Genomic DNA, 13,867 nt, shown 5'->3' on the forward strand with positions numbered 1-13,867 from the left:
TTATATCCCCTGGCGACCACTGGTCTGTTCTCTGTCACCATAGTTTGCTTTTCAACAATATCATATAAATAGATCATAAAGTATGTAACCTTTTGAGATGGCCTTTTTTATTCAGCATGTTGCTCTTTGATGATTATCCAGGATTTTGCATTTATCAGTAATTCATTCTTTATTGGAGTGTAGCAGTACATTGTAAAGATGTACCACAGTTTGTTTATCCATTCACCAAGAACATTAGAGTTATTTCCAGTTTTTGGCAATTTTCAGTAGAACTGCTATAACTACCCATAAATAGGTTTTTGTGTGAACATGTTTTAGTTCACTTTGGTAAATACTTAGAGATGTGATTGTTAAGTAATATTTGAAGTATGTTTAGCATTATAAGCACCTGACAAAATGTTTTCCAGAGTGGCTATACTATTTTTTATTGTCACCAGCAATATGAGAGTTCTAGTTTTTCATAGCCCCTCCAGCACTAGGTATTGTTAATATAGATTTTTTTAACAAATTTAACAGATGTATAGTGGTTAGTGATATACATTATTGTAACTCAGAAAGAGGAAATAAGAAAAGTAAAGTAGCATCATCTTAAGGAGAATTTACAAAAGAACTATGCATGCCCTAGGTACAGAGTTATATACAGAATGAAGAAGTCTTCTCTACCAGGAGATGGATGTAAATATGTGATTTTCAAACATTAAGATCTAATAGATACATGCAGTTCTGAAATTTTTAATGCCTAGGTTGCTTATTTCACTTTAAACAAAAAATGTTACAGCCCACAATTTTATCCAAGCTTTTTTTGTAAAATATTTAAAAAGCTAGACCAGAGATTGTACTAGCAATAAAATATTTCACCAAAATTACTTTAGTTGGTGACATCTGACAAAGGTCATCTGCATTCATAAAATAACCGATTAAGCATCCATTAATAAATGAGCATTCATTATAATCTAAGCAGGTTCCAGATGGCTTTATAAGGTAAGCATATCTGTTTAAAATTTGGGAGGAAATATAAACAGTTAATATAACTGTAACACTGGACAAGTTTATTTTAAAATACCAATTTATAAGTGCCAAGCGGAAACCAGAATGTTGACCAGTGAATAGTAACTAAGAGACAGATGAGAGTTGTGAAGGTGATAGATAAGCTTCAGCATGCTACTACTATTATTAATTTATGTTTTGCTAGGTTTACTTCAACTATATTTCCTTTTTCCCTAGAGCAATAAATACCTTTAATACAGAAGCAGGCATTCTGGCTGTTTAAATGTCGCTTAATGAATATTAAGCATTGAGAGTCAGCCAGCTATAAAATAAAGACCAAAGGTTTTCTAACTTGAGCTCTCATCCCAGCTGGACCATGACCTAGTTGTGTGGTTGTTTACCACTTGCAACTCCTTCTGGCCTTATTTTTCTCATTTGTAAAACAAGGAGGACAGACTATATATGTCCTTCCTAGGGTGTTTTGTTGGGAGTGGGAGTGGAAAGATGTTTAAGCTTGAGGTAATATCAAGTATGAGGCATCTAAGCTCTTCTAATTCTGAACATGAAACCCCTGTTTGCTTGTAAGTAAAGTCTGAGGAAGCTTTTCTATGGCTGGGAAGTAAAGACCTCAAGGTTAGAACTACATTACTAACCCCTAAGAAAATCAAGGAACCAGTTTAAGACTGGACCCTAAATAATCAGGAGCCTTCTAAGGACCTGGAGTGCCCCTATGTCTTAGAACTAATTCATCTTGAAAGCCAACTACTTAGTTGTAGTTTTTGAGAAGATACCAAAAGCACTAGAAACAGCATATCTGTTACTCTACACGTTCTTGGGGAGACTACAATCAAATTCAGTTTTTACTCATCATCATGGCCTTGGAAAATCTCAGCTTAGGGAGATTCTAATAGTACATATTTTCTGGTACTTTCAAAGTGGTATCTCAAGCCAAGATGAGTTTTCTGGGCTTCATCTGATAATTTATAGCCTTATAACCTTATTGATATTACCTGAATGTCCAACTGACTTTGCCTCTCATCACATTTAAAATTGAACTCTTCTTTCCTAGAATACTATTTCTAAATCGTATCCTTTGTTTTCTGTCTTATTAATGGCATAACCCTAGTAATCCATAACTAAAACCTGACTTTTATTATAGATGCCTTCCTTATTTTTTACTTTCACTCTCCAATGTTAAGTCTGTATGTCAAGTCACCAAGCCCTATAGAGTCTACCTTTGACATAGGTCTTAAATCTACATCTCTTCTCCATTTTACTGCCAAAACATCCAAGTCCAGTATGTTCTTCATTTTCCTTCCTTGACCACTTTTCTTATTATAATATTAGTCTGCCTCCTTCACAAAAAAAATAATTTGGCTCTACTGATCCTTTCTTTTGTGTATTTCTATTTTGTTAATCTCTACCCTAATCTTTATTACTTCCTTTCTCCCATTCTCTTTAGAATTATTTGGCTATTCTTTTTTAACTGAGATAGATACTTAGCACTTTAAATTTATTCTTTTCTAATATATTCTTGTAAGTTTTACGATGACCCTGTAAGTATTGCTTTGGCTGCATCACAAAAGTTTTGATATATAAAAAAACTTTTAATTTATTTTTATTGAAAATATAATTGATGTATAGAACATTGTGTAAATTTAAAGTGTACAACATGTTGGTTTGATACATTTGTATATTGTAGTATGATTATTACTGTAGCATTAGCAAACACCTCTATCTTGTCACATAATTATCATTTTTTTGTGGTAGGAACAATTAAGATCTAGTCTCTTAGCAGCTTTGAAGTTTATAATGCAGTATTGTCTATAATCACAATGCTTTGCATTAGCACTTCAGGATTTATTTACCTACTTGTTCCAAGACTGTACCCTTAAACAACATATCCCTAATTCCCCTACCCTCAGCTTCTGTTTTTACTAGATCTTGGCTTTTTTAGATTACACATATAAGTGATATCATACAGTATTTGTCTTTCTCTGTCTGAGTTATCTCACGTAGCATAATGTCATCAAGCCCTCAAGTTATTGTAAATGGCATATTTCTCTTTTTCATTGCTAAATAATATTCTATCGTGTGTGTGCCACATCTTCATTCATCTATTGAGGGACACAAGTTATCTACATATCTTAGCTCTTGTGAGTAATGCCACAAACATGGGAGTGCATCTATCTTTGATATCCTGTTTTCGACTCCCTTAGATATATAGATATATACTCAGAAGTGTGTCATATAGTAGTGCTACTTTTAATTTTTCGAGGAACCTCCATACTCTTTTTCACAATGGCTGCACCAATTTACATTCCCTTCAACAGTACACAGGATTCTCTTATCTCTACAGCCTCAACAACACTTGTTATCTCTTCTTGATGATAACCATTCTAACGATTGTAGAGTGACATCCCATTGTGGTTTTGATTTGCATTTCCCTGATGAATAGTGATGTTAGCACTTTTCATGTACTTACTGGCCATTTGAGTATCTTTGGAAAAATGTTTAGTTCCTCTGCCCATTTTTTAAATCATATTGTTTGTTATTGAGTTGCATCAGTTCTTTATATATTTTAGATATTAATCCCTTATCAGATAGATGATTCCCTAATTTTTTTCCATTCTGTATGTCGCTTTTTAATTTCATTGTTTTGTTTTGCTGTTTCTAGTTTGATGTAGATTGAGGTTATTTTTGCTTTTATTGCTTGTGCTTTTGGTGTCACATCCAAAAAAATCATTGCTGAGACCAATGTTAAGGGGTGCTTTCCTACATTTTCTTCCATGAATTTTATGGTATCAGGTCTTATTTTTATGTCTTCGATCCATCCTGAGTTTTTGACATCTGTCTGCCAATTCCAGATGCTAAGGTGTATAAGACTCCTCCCAGGTCCCCTGACCTATGTATGGTACTGAATACTTCAAATTCTACAAAGGCAATTTTGTTCATGGATATATGTCTAATTCATTCTTTAAAAAGGGGAACAGAAGGTGGAATGCTTTATGCTGCCCGTATGCTGACATCACCTAAAATTTTAGTTTTTCAGTTCAAAATATTTTCTCATTTCTATTATGTCTTCATTGCCGCATGCATTACTTAAAAGTGTGTTTCTTATTTATTAAACAAATGAAGATTTTCTAGTGATCCTTTACTGAGTTCTTGATTAATTATACTGTGGTCCCTTGAAATTTCCTGAGACTTTATAGCCGTATACAATCAAGTTTTTTAAAGGTTCCGTATGTGCGTAAAAATAATATATATTCCTCACTTGTTGCATTTATTCTTTGTTTATAGGTTAATAATTTAATTTTTGTCTGCTTTTTCTGTTAATTATTAAAAACATTGACTTGATATTTAGTGGAATGTAGAACTGTTATTTTCTTTTTAATTTTGCCAATTTTTGCTTTATTTTGTGGTCATGTTAATTGAGTATCTACAAATTTAAAATTGATAAAATCTTTCTGGTAAATTGAACCTTTTTTCATTGTGAAATAACTTTTTATCGCCAATAATCTTTATGCCTCAAAATATCTTTCATCTGTTTTATTATGTATTTATTAATATAGTTTGAGAGTTGGGGTTATTGATTGTGTGAAATATTTTATTTTTCATTCTTTTACTTTCAGCTTTTCTACATTACTATGTTTTAGATATATCTCTTATCAATAACATATAGCTGGATTTTATTTTTTTTTTAATTTATTTTACCCAGTCTAATGATTGTCTTTTACTTGTATTATTTAGTCCATTAAGTTTAAATAATTACTGATATATTTGGGTTTATATTTAATATATTATTTTGTCCTTTCAATGTTTCTTTTTCTCCCCTTGTCATTTTCTAGTATTTTTAAACATCAGTCAATTATTTTGGAACTTTTGGTTAATCTACGTACATATTTATGAAGAGCAGTAGTGTTAATCACTATTTTTACCCACTTCCATATGTTTCTAAGGTCTCAGAATTCTTCTATTTACCCATATCCTGACTTACATATTGTTATTGCCTTAATTCTATTTTTTTATATGAATTTTTTATTGATTTATATAGTGGTCATTTAAAGTCACTCATATGTAAACCATTTGCTTTGTTCTTCATTCCTTCTCTTTTGATGTACCAGTTTGTATCACTTTTGTTCTTCCTAAAATATTTCCCTTAAGATATCTTTTTAAAGTTTATGTTTGTAACATTCTTTCCATCTTTGTCTGATAGTGTTATTATTTTGTCCTCATTCTTGAAAGGTATTTTCACTGAGTTTACAGTATAATATAAGCTTGATCTTTATATCTTTTATATAAACTATTATTCTATCTTCTTCTAGCTTTCTTGTTTTTGAAAAGTCTGCTGTCATTCTAACAGTAGCTCCTTTGAAGGCACCCTTTCTCTGACTGCTCGTAAGATTTTCTCTTTGATTTTTTTGACGTTTTACCGTGATGTGTCCAGGTGTGGATTTTCTTTCCCTTTGTATAGATGCTTCTAGAATTACAGTAGGGTTACATCCTGATAAACCCATCATTAAATTAGAAATATCCTAAGTCAAAATGTATTTAATACACCTAACCTACCAAACATCAAAGCCTAGCCTTGCCTTTCTTAAACATGCTCAGAACACTTATATTAGCCTACAGTTGAGCAAAATCATCTAATACAGTGAACTCACTGTAGAGTGTCAGTTGCTTGCCCTCATGATCACGTAGCTGACTGGGAGCTGTGTCTTGGCCACCGCTCCCCAGCATCATGAGAGAATATCATATTGCATATCGCTAGCCCAGGAAAAGATCAGAATTCAAAGTACACTTTCTACTGGGTACATATTGCTTTTGTACTATCAGAAAGTTAAAAAACCATAGTCAAACCATTGTTAAGTTGGAAACTTTGTATATTTCTGCTTGGAGTTGATTGGATATCTTGAATCTAGGGATTGGTATCTTGCATAAGTTCTGAAAATTTTCTAGTCATTATCTCATCACAAAATTTTCTAGTCATCTCATCACATACATGTCTTTTAATCATCATTTTTTTCTTTTTTCTTCTGAAACACGATAATATGTAAAGTTTTCTTTTGGTCCTCTGTGCCTCTTAACCTCTCATTTTCTGTCTCCCCTCCTTTTTAAACTTTACTATTTTTTACTACTAATGTGTTATTTTTCTGTTATCTAATCTATTAAACTCATCCATTAAAATAGTTATGAATAAGTTTCAGCACTCAAGATGCATATAGTCTCAGAGGGAAAATTGACATGAAAATAGATCATTATAATGCTACATTATACATATTTCAATGGAGGAAGGAAACTATACTTTGAAGTCTTATTAGAAAGGGCACCTGATCAGATTGGGAGATGGTTAGAGGTTCCTGAAGAAAGTAAGGCCTAAGCTAAGTTAATAATATAGTATGGAGGAATGTAAGTGCATTGCATTTTTCAGAGGTAGAGAGATATAGAGTTTTTTTTAATTGAACATAGACTTTGACAGAAAAACAATAATGGAAAGTTAGCTTAGAGCTAGTCAGCATTAGGCCTTCAATCCCTCGCTATGAAGGTGGAACTTTATTTGGGGCCTCTTAGATCTAGTATGTAAATATTGTATTAAAGGCTTATTGAATTTATGTAACACATTTTAGAATTGTATGATAATGTTTAGAAAGTTAAAAGTATGAACAAAAAAACTAGTAATTACAGCAATAGATGCAGCAAATGGAGATTTGTCATTAGTCTTAATCATGCGGTATAGTTTTTTAAAATGTCAAAGTATGATTTGAAATGTTTAATTATGAAGAAAAGCATTATAACAAATATACTGGCAACCATATGTTTTTTAGTGCTGTAACTTACCATAACCTAAAAGAAATAAAACTGGAGAGAAGCAGCAGGTTAAAGGAAAAAATAGATGAAATCTGAGGAAGACAGCAAAGTGGTTCTCTAATTTCTAAATGAGTAAAAAGTGAGCTTTATAAAACGAAATGGTTCTAAGGTTCAATTTTTGTCTTGGTGCACAGACTTTTGTGACTTTTGCCAATTACTTAACCTCTCTGAGTTTCAGGGGATTTTATTATTTGTAAAATAAGGTTATAGTACAAACCTTTGTGAGTTCCTTTGAAGATTAAGTGAACAGAAATACCACCTACTTAACTCAGCCCTGACTGGTAATTTTATTGAGCCCTAAGCACTGGCCTAAGCACTATGCAGTCTTTACCTTCACAATAACCTCCAATTTGTGGCCAAGGAAACTGCAACATGGAGATGTTAAGTAAGTATAGGATTAAGACCACACCAATAAGTAACAATCATAAGATTTTAACCAAAGCATTCTGACCTCAAGAGCCATTACCACGCATTGTTGTCCTTGTCATCCTTATTAAAACTGAGGACATACTTTTCCATAAAAAACAGTGTTAGATATTATAATTTTATTACAAATTCACTGACTGTTAGACTCAATAGATATTTAATATCTTAGTAAATCTGCTTTAATGTGCAAGAATTTCTTATATAGCATCTTTAATAGATTATAGTCTAGCTTCTATGTAAATGCTTCCAGAGACAACGGATTTTATTAATTTTAAGGTGTACCATTTCATTGTTAGATAACTCAAAATATAAGGAATTCCTCTTTATCCTGTGATAAAATTTTTGCCCTCACTTCATTTACCCATTGGTTCGAATTCTCTGCCCTATGGAGAAATAATAAATGGACAATTTCTCTTTCAGAGACAAATGTTTAGACAAGAATCATTTCTCTTTCTAATCCTAGGATAAACACTATCAACTATTTTGCGAACAACACATTTCCACGCTCTTCTCAACTGAGGCCCTTCTACTCTAAATACATTCCAATTCTTTTTTAAAAATGTGCTTATTATAAATTATATACCAGATTTTATATGATTTAGATTTCTTACAGGAGTCCTATATCATTTAAGTAAAAATAAAGGAAGAAAACCTAGCAGTTCACAGATCTGAATACACTTCACTGTTCAGTCATTGCTATAATGGGCTGTTAATTTATGGACTCAACAGAGATATACTTACACTTCTTATAGTGACTACTCCTAATTGATGTTTATTGAATATTTACTACGTACCATGCCCTTTTCTAAGCTCTTTCACATAACTTATTTACTCACAACAATTCTAGGTAAATGCTATTTTCACTGTTTAACAGATGAGGAAAATGAGGCACAGCGCTGTTAAGTAACTTACCTTATATTACATGGTTTGTACTGAATCTCTGTACTAAAATTGAGATTCAAACTTAGGCACTCTTAACCACTGTAGTAATATATATAAAAAATCTGTGTGTGTGTGTGTGTCTTTGTTCCAGCTATTTTAACAAAATACCATAGACTGGGTAGCTTAAACAACAGAATTTTATTTCTCAAAGTTCTAGAGGCTGGGAACTCTGAGATCAGGGTGCCAGCATGGTCAGAGTTCTGGTGAAGGCCCTTTTCCTGCTTTGCAAATGGCATCATCTTGCTGTATCCTCCCGTGACAGAGAGACCACCTTCATGACCTAATTACTTCCCAAAGGCCTCACTTCCAAATACCATCACATTATGGCTTCAACATATGAATTTTGAGGAGACACATTCTCTCCACAGCAGATGTTAAGTAGTTCTTTCGTGAGCCTGATCTAAAATCTTATCTACCTTTTATATCGGTTTTCTATAAGAATATGTCACTTATAAAATCAACTTTTGGAGCAACTTGTAATTTGGGAATTCAGTTACAATAAAAACCTTCCCTGATGAATCCCAGCTAATAACAGTGACTCTGACTATTTCTTCATGTGTAAAATGTGAATAATATCTGCCTCAAAAGGTTATTTTAAGGATTAATATGCATACATATATTTTTATATGTCTAATTTCACTGTTAGATATGTAACTGCGCATGTGTACACACGGTCTAGTATAATTGTTTACAAGGCTTTTAAATGGCAAAAAGGCAACATAGCAAAACAATTATTAAAGTAGGCTTTGGAACAGAACTGACTTACTAGCTGTTTGACCTTGGGCAAATTTCTTAACCTCTCTGTGCCCTAGTTTTCTTTTATGTAATATGGATGTAATGCTCATGAGGATTAATGAGTTCATAAAACAGTTAGATCAGTAATGTAGTATATAATACTACTAATGATCAAATGGTATTATTTTATATCAGTATCTAGCATAGCATCTGTATTTTTGTGAGTTAATTAACAAATTATGTTTAAATGTTTTCAAACTACTGAATTTTTAAAAGGAGTATAAAACCAAATATGAAACATACTCATTAAAGTCGGTTAGTCACACCATCTTTTATTGCAGAAGAGAAAAGGCGTCCTTAAAGTGCAGAGGTTAAGTAACTTACAGTTTAGGCAGTTTTTCAGTGATTGCCAAGTTACTTATAACTAAACCAGGTCTGTTACTTCCCATCTTTAGATTTTTTTTATAAGCAAGGGACCTTGTAGATAAAACACAAAGTAGTGAACTTCAATATGAAGAATTGTAGTTACATGGTAGAATTATTAGAAGTGTTTCAACAATAATGGATTACCTAGAATAATTCAGAGGGTTCTATTTGAAGTTTTGGTATTTGTTTTAAAATAGAAGTATGCTTTATGAGAAGCCATGAACTCGAATTTTTGATTTCCCTACACAACCTCTTACCATCATTTTCAGTATCCTCGAAACATTTTCCATTGTGATCGCATATCCTCATAGTAGAAAACAAAATGTAAAGGCTTTTATGTGTATGTTTAGTTTATTACTAATTAATGTTATCGTTATATTTTAAATATCCTTAGTTCTATTTACAAAGAATTACTTTAGTACAATTTGTATGTTTGAACATACTTTGTTCTCTAACCAGTCACGTAATGAGTAGGGAATTTAGTTTAATTGTTGAATAGATTGGTCAAATTGATTTTTTTTTTTTAATTGAAAAATAATAACGTTGGAAGGACTTTGGGCTGTGATCTAACTGAGCTTCAGACTCAATGTTATCACTTCTACAGTATCTCTGGCAGATGGTCCTAGAACTCTTAAATATTTTCTTGGCTCGAATTCTTGTATTATCTTTAAGCATAAGGAAATTCCATTTAGATGACTTCAAGCTCATCTCAAATGCTATAATTCTTTATTTTTTGAAAATACTAACTTCCAATTTTAAGTAGCAGTTGGTCCTAGTAAAAATTTTACCATACTATTTAATTTACAGATTGCCCAAGGACTCCTGACACTCCCAATAGTGACCCTCGTTGTTCTACTAGCAATAATAGATTGATGGCCTTACAGAAACAATTGGATATAGAGCTTAAAGTAAAGCAAGGTGCAGAGAACATGATACAAATGTATTCAAATGGATCTTCAAAGGTAAGTACAGTAAATAAATGTAAGTGTATACCGTCAATCCTCATTATTCACAGTGTGACTAACATGTATTCACCTATCCATTAAAACTTATTTGTAACTCCGATATCAGTACTTGTGGCACTTGCACAGTCTTTTGTGAACATGTGCAGAAGGGCAGAAATTTTGAATTATCTGATGTGCATGTTCACAGCTGAGATTGAACAAGGTGACACTTCGCCTTCTTGTGTGAGCTCTTATACTGTAAACAAGTATCCTTTTCACTGTCTATTTAGTATCTCATTTTTTTGCATTTTTGTGATTTTGGTGATTTTGCTCTTTAAACATTGTGTTATGATTTCTGAGACCATTTTAGCCTCCAAATTTGAAAGTATAGACAACAAGTTGGAAACAATTTTTTTTTCCAAGTATAACTGACATTCAATATTACGTGAGTTTCTGGTGTACAGCATAATGCTTAAACATTTATAATACTTATGAAGCAGTTCCCCTGATAAGTCTAGTACCCACCTGGCACCATACATAGTTGTTAACAATATTATTGACTGTTCCCTATGCCGTACTTAACATTCCCATCACTATTTCGTAACTACCAATTTGTATTTTTTAACCCCTCACCTTTTTCACCCAGTCCCCCAGCCTCCCTCCTATCTGACAGTCACCAGTTTTGTTCTCTGTGCCTTTGAGTTTGTGTCTGCTTTATTTGTGTCTGTGTTTTGTTTTTTAGATTCCACATGAGTGAAATCATACGGTATTTGTCTTTCTCTGTCAGACTTATTTTTTAAATTGCTCATTCCTACCTAGACCAATCCAGAAAAAAAAAAAAAATTGGTTGTATGAGTAAATGGTACACAGGAGCTCTCCATATTTGCAACTTAACCTGTAAATCTAAAATTTGTTCTAAAATAAAAGGGTTATTTTTTAAAATGTAGGCTCTAATGAGGTTTCCATCACTCCATACAGATTTTTAGGAAAGGACAAATGAAAAGACATGACATTCTAGCATTAGTGATTGCTTGGACTAAAATTCTGGGTTCTTGGGGAATCGGGTATGGGCATATAACTTCTAATTGAATATCAGTGTGATGGAGAGCAGCTAATGCAAATGTGTTTTTGTTCTGAGGTATAATGTAGATGAGAAAATGTTGAGAACCAATGAATCAGATTATCATGAAGATTCTTTGTAATCTCAGGTCCTATAGTTATGTAATTTCTAAAAAGTCTTAGGAAGGTAGTTTTTTTATAAAATCCACCTTTTTGCTCTCTTTTATTTCAGAGATTCTTCCCTCTGCAAATCATTGTTTTCTTCCATATTTTAATAGATATTTCTTAAATAATTTTAGAATGAAAGTTTAGGGGTTTTTTTGTTGTTTGGGAGTTCATTTTGTTTTAGTTTAGAAAGAATTTGAAATCAGGATGGGAGGAAATCTTTGCTTGGAGCTGTGCACCATATCTACCCACTCAAATAAAATTTGGGAAGATGCAGAAAAGAGAGAAATGTATATATTTTACAAACAATATTGTTAAATCTTAATTATGAAAATTAGAGTATATGATGTATTTTACAAAAATTTGAAACTATTTTCAGAGAAATATTTGTTTCTACTTGATACATTGCTTGTATGATATACTTGATAACATTAATTCACTAACCGAACATTTATTAACAATGGTAAAGTTGGTTTTTAGTTTTAGTATTGACCTTTAATTTGGGAGTTTTTTTATCAAATGTTACTTTGGACTTTTTTTTTTTTTTTTAAGGCAAATATTGTGTTCTTGGAACTGTGAATGCACCGTGTTATGCTGTGTGTTTTAAAATTTGATTAACTCAGTTACTACCCTCTGAAAGTAAGGTTTTTTAATTTAGGATTAATGGATTAGATTAAAAGGTTCCATGAACCCTTTGAAGTTATAGGAAAAATGAGTGTTTATGTTGATAGATGGATGAATGAGAGGGCCATAGGTTTCATCGTATTCTCAAAGGGGTCTGTAACCACCGCCACCCCAAATTGAGCAAGGTTATGGACTTATTTAAAATGAAACAAATAGATAACTTATGATAACCACAGGTCCAAAATGAACAGGGCTACGAGCAGACTGTTAGAACAAATAGGTATTTTTCAAATAGCTTTTATTTTTAATTAGATTTATTAATTTGAGAAGGAGTTAAGTGGAGGTCCAGAGCATATTAACAGCTGCTATAGTTTCTGAGATAGACCTGCTAGTTATTTCTGTCTATATTTGGTCTTAACTGTTTTTGTTTCTCACCTTTAAACCTTTCAGAGAATCATAGTTTATCTTTACAAGATTAAGGATGATTGTAAATTGAAGTTACATGGGATGTTAATTTTTTTCATTAAAGACTTGGCAGTTTGATAGCTGTTGTGCTGGGCTCTAGAGTATAAATGGGTACGAATGTAATAAAGAATAGTGCATTCATTATACATAGTAAGTGCTCAACAGGTCATATCCTGCTTTCAGGAGACCCACTATCTAAAAAGGAAGTATCACATGTAAATAATTACAACATATAATAGTGGTATGTACAAGTTACATTAGAAGCACAGTAGAGAAGAATCATTTAACTGCCAGAGAAATCATTAAAGTCTTAGTATAAGATTTTAAGGATGATTTGAAGTTGAAAGAATTACCTTCTAGGGCTGGCAATGCGAGTAAACCCAGTATATACAGGAAGAACAAATCTGAATCTCCAGAAAGGAACCATTTTATTCGGAAAAAATCCTTCTAGATCAGGGTTCCCCAACCCCAGTACCACAGACCAGTATCATGGCCTGTTAGGAAACAAGCTGCACAGCAGGAAGTGAGTGGCGGGCAGGTGAGCTCAGCTTCGTCTGTATTTGCTGCCACTCCCCAGCATCACTGCCACTTCAGATCCACTTCAGATCATCAAGCATTGAATTCTTATAGGAGCACCGGTCCCTGGTGCCAAAAAAGGTTGAGGACCGCTGCTCTAGATGATTCCAACAGGGCTTTTTATTTGTTTCCCACTGGTAAAGCTCTAAGTGAGTGAGGTATAGTGAGAAGTGTAGCATAATTGAAAGACAAATCAGATTATAAAGTACTTTGGACAAAATTAAGCAGTTGAGATTCTATCTTAAAAGATGTATAGAGCTGCTGAAAGACTTTTAACAGAGAAAATACACAATCAGATTTAAAGTTTAGAAAGTTCACATCCATCTTCTTAAGACTTGAAGAATTAGAGAGAGTCAGGTCTACAGGCAGCAAATTTAAGTAGGCTCTTGTAGTAATTCAGGTTAAACATGCTTCATCCCTCTTGTAACAGCAATGAAAGCAAAGAAAACAGATCAAAGCTATTTAAGTAGAATAAATATGTGGTATCTAGATATGAGGAAGAAGGCAGAATCAAATCTTAGATTGTTTATGTCGACAGACTGGTGAATGGTAATGCCCTTCACAACAATAGGTAATTCACAGTGGGGAGCAAATTCGGAGACAAGGATGATTAAATCATTTTGGGAGTAAACAATCATCTTCAAATCTCT

At 32.7% G+C, this 13,867-nt stretch overlaps 1 protein-coding gene across 1 annotated transcript in view; it reads left to right on the forward strand.

The window, feature by feature from the left end:
* PKN2 (protein kinase N2) overlaps window positions 1–13,867 on the forward strand; it is a 130,729-nt gene that overhangs the window by 48,236 nt on the left and 68,626 nt on the right. The window contains exon 3 of the mRNA XM_039838750.1: window positions 10,192–10,346. Coding sequence (XP_039694684.1) covers window positions 10,192–10,346 — 155 coding nt within the window. The remainder of the gene's footprint in view (window positions 1–10,191; window positions 10,347–13,867) is intronic.

Source organism: Pteropus medius, unplaced genomic scaffold (assembly GCF_902729225.1).
Source record: "Pteropus medius unplaced genomic scaffold, Ma_sr-lr_union100, whole genome shotgun sequence".
In the NCBI taxonomy this organism is placed as follows: Eukaryota; Metazoa; Chordata; class Mammalia; order Chiroptera; family Pteropodidae; genus Pteropus; species Pteropus medius.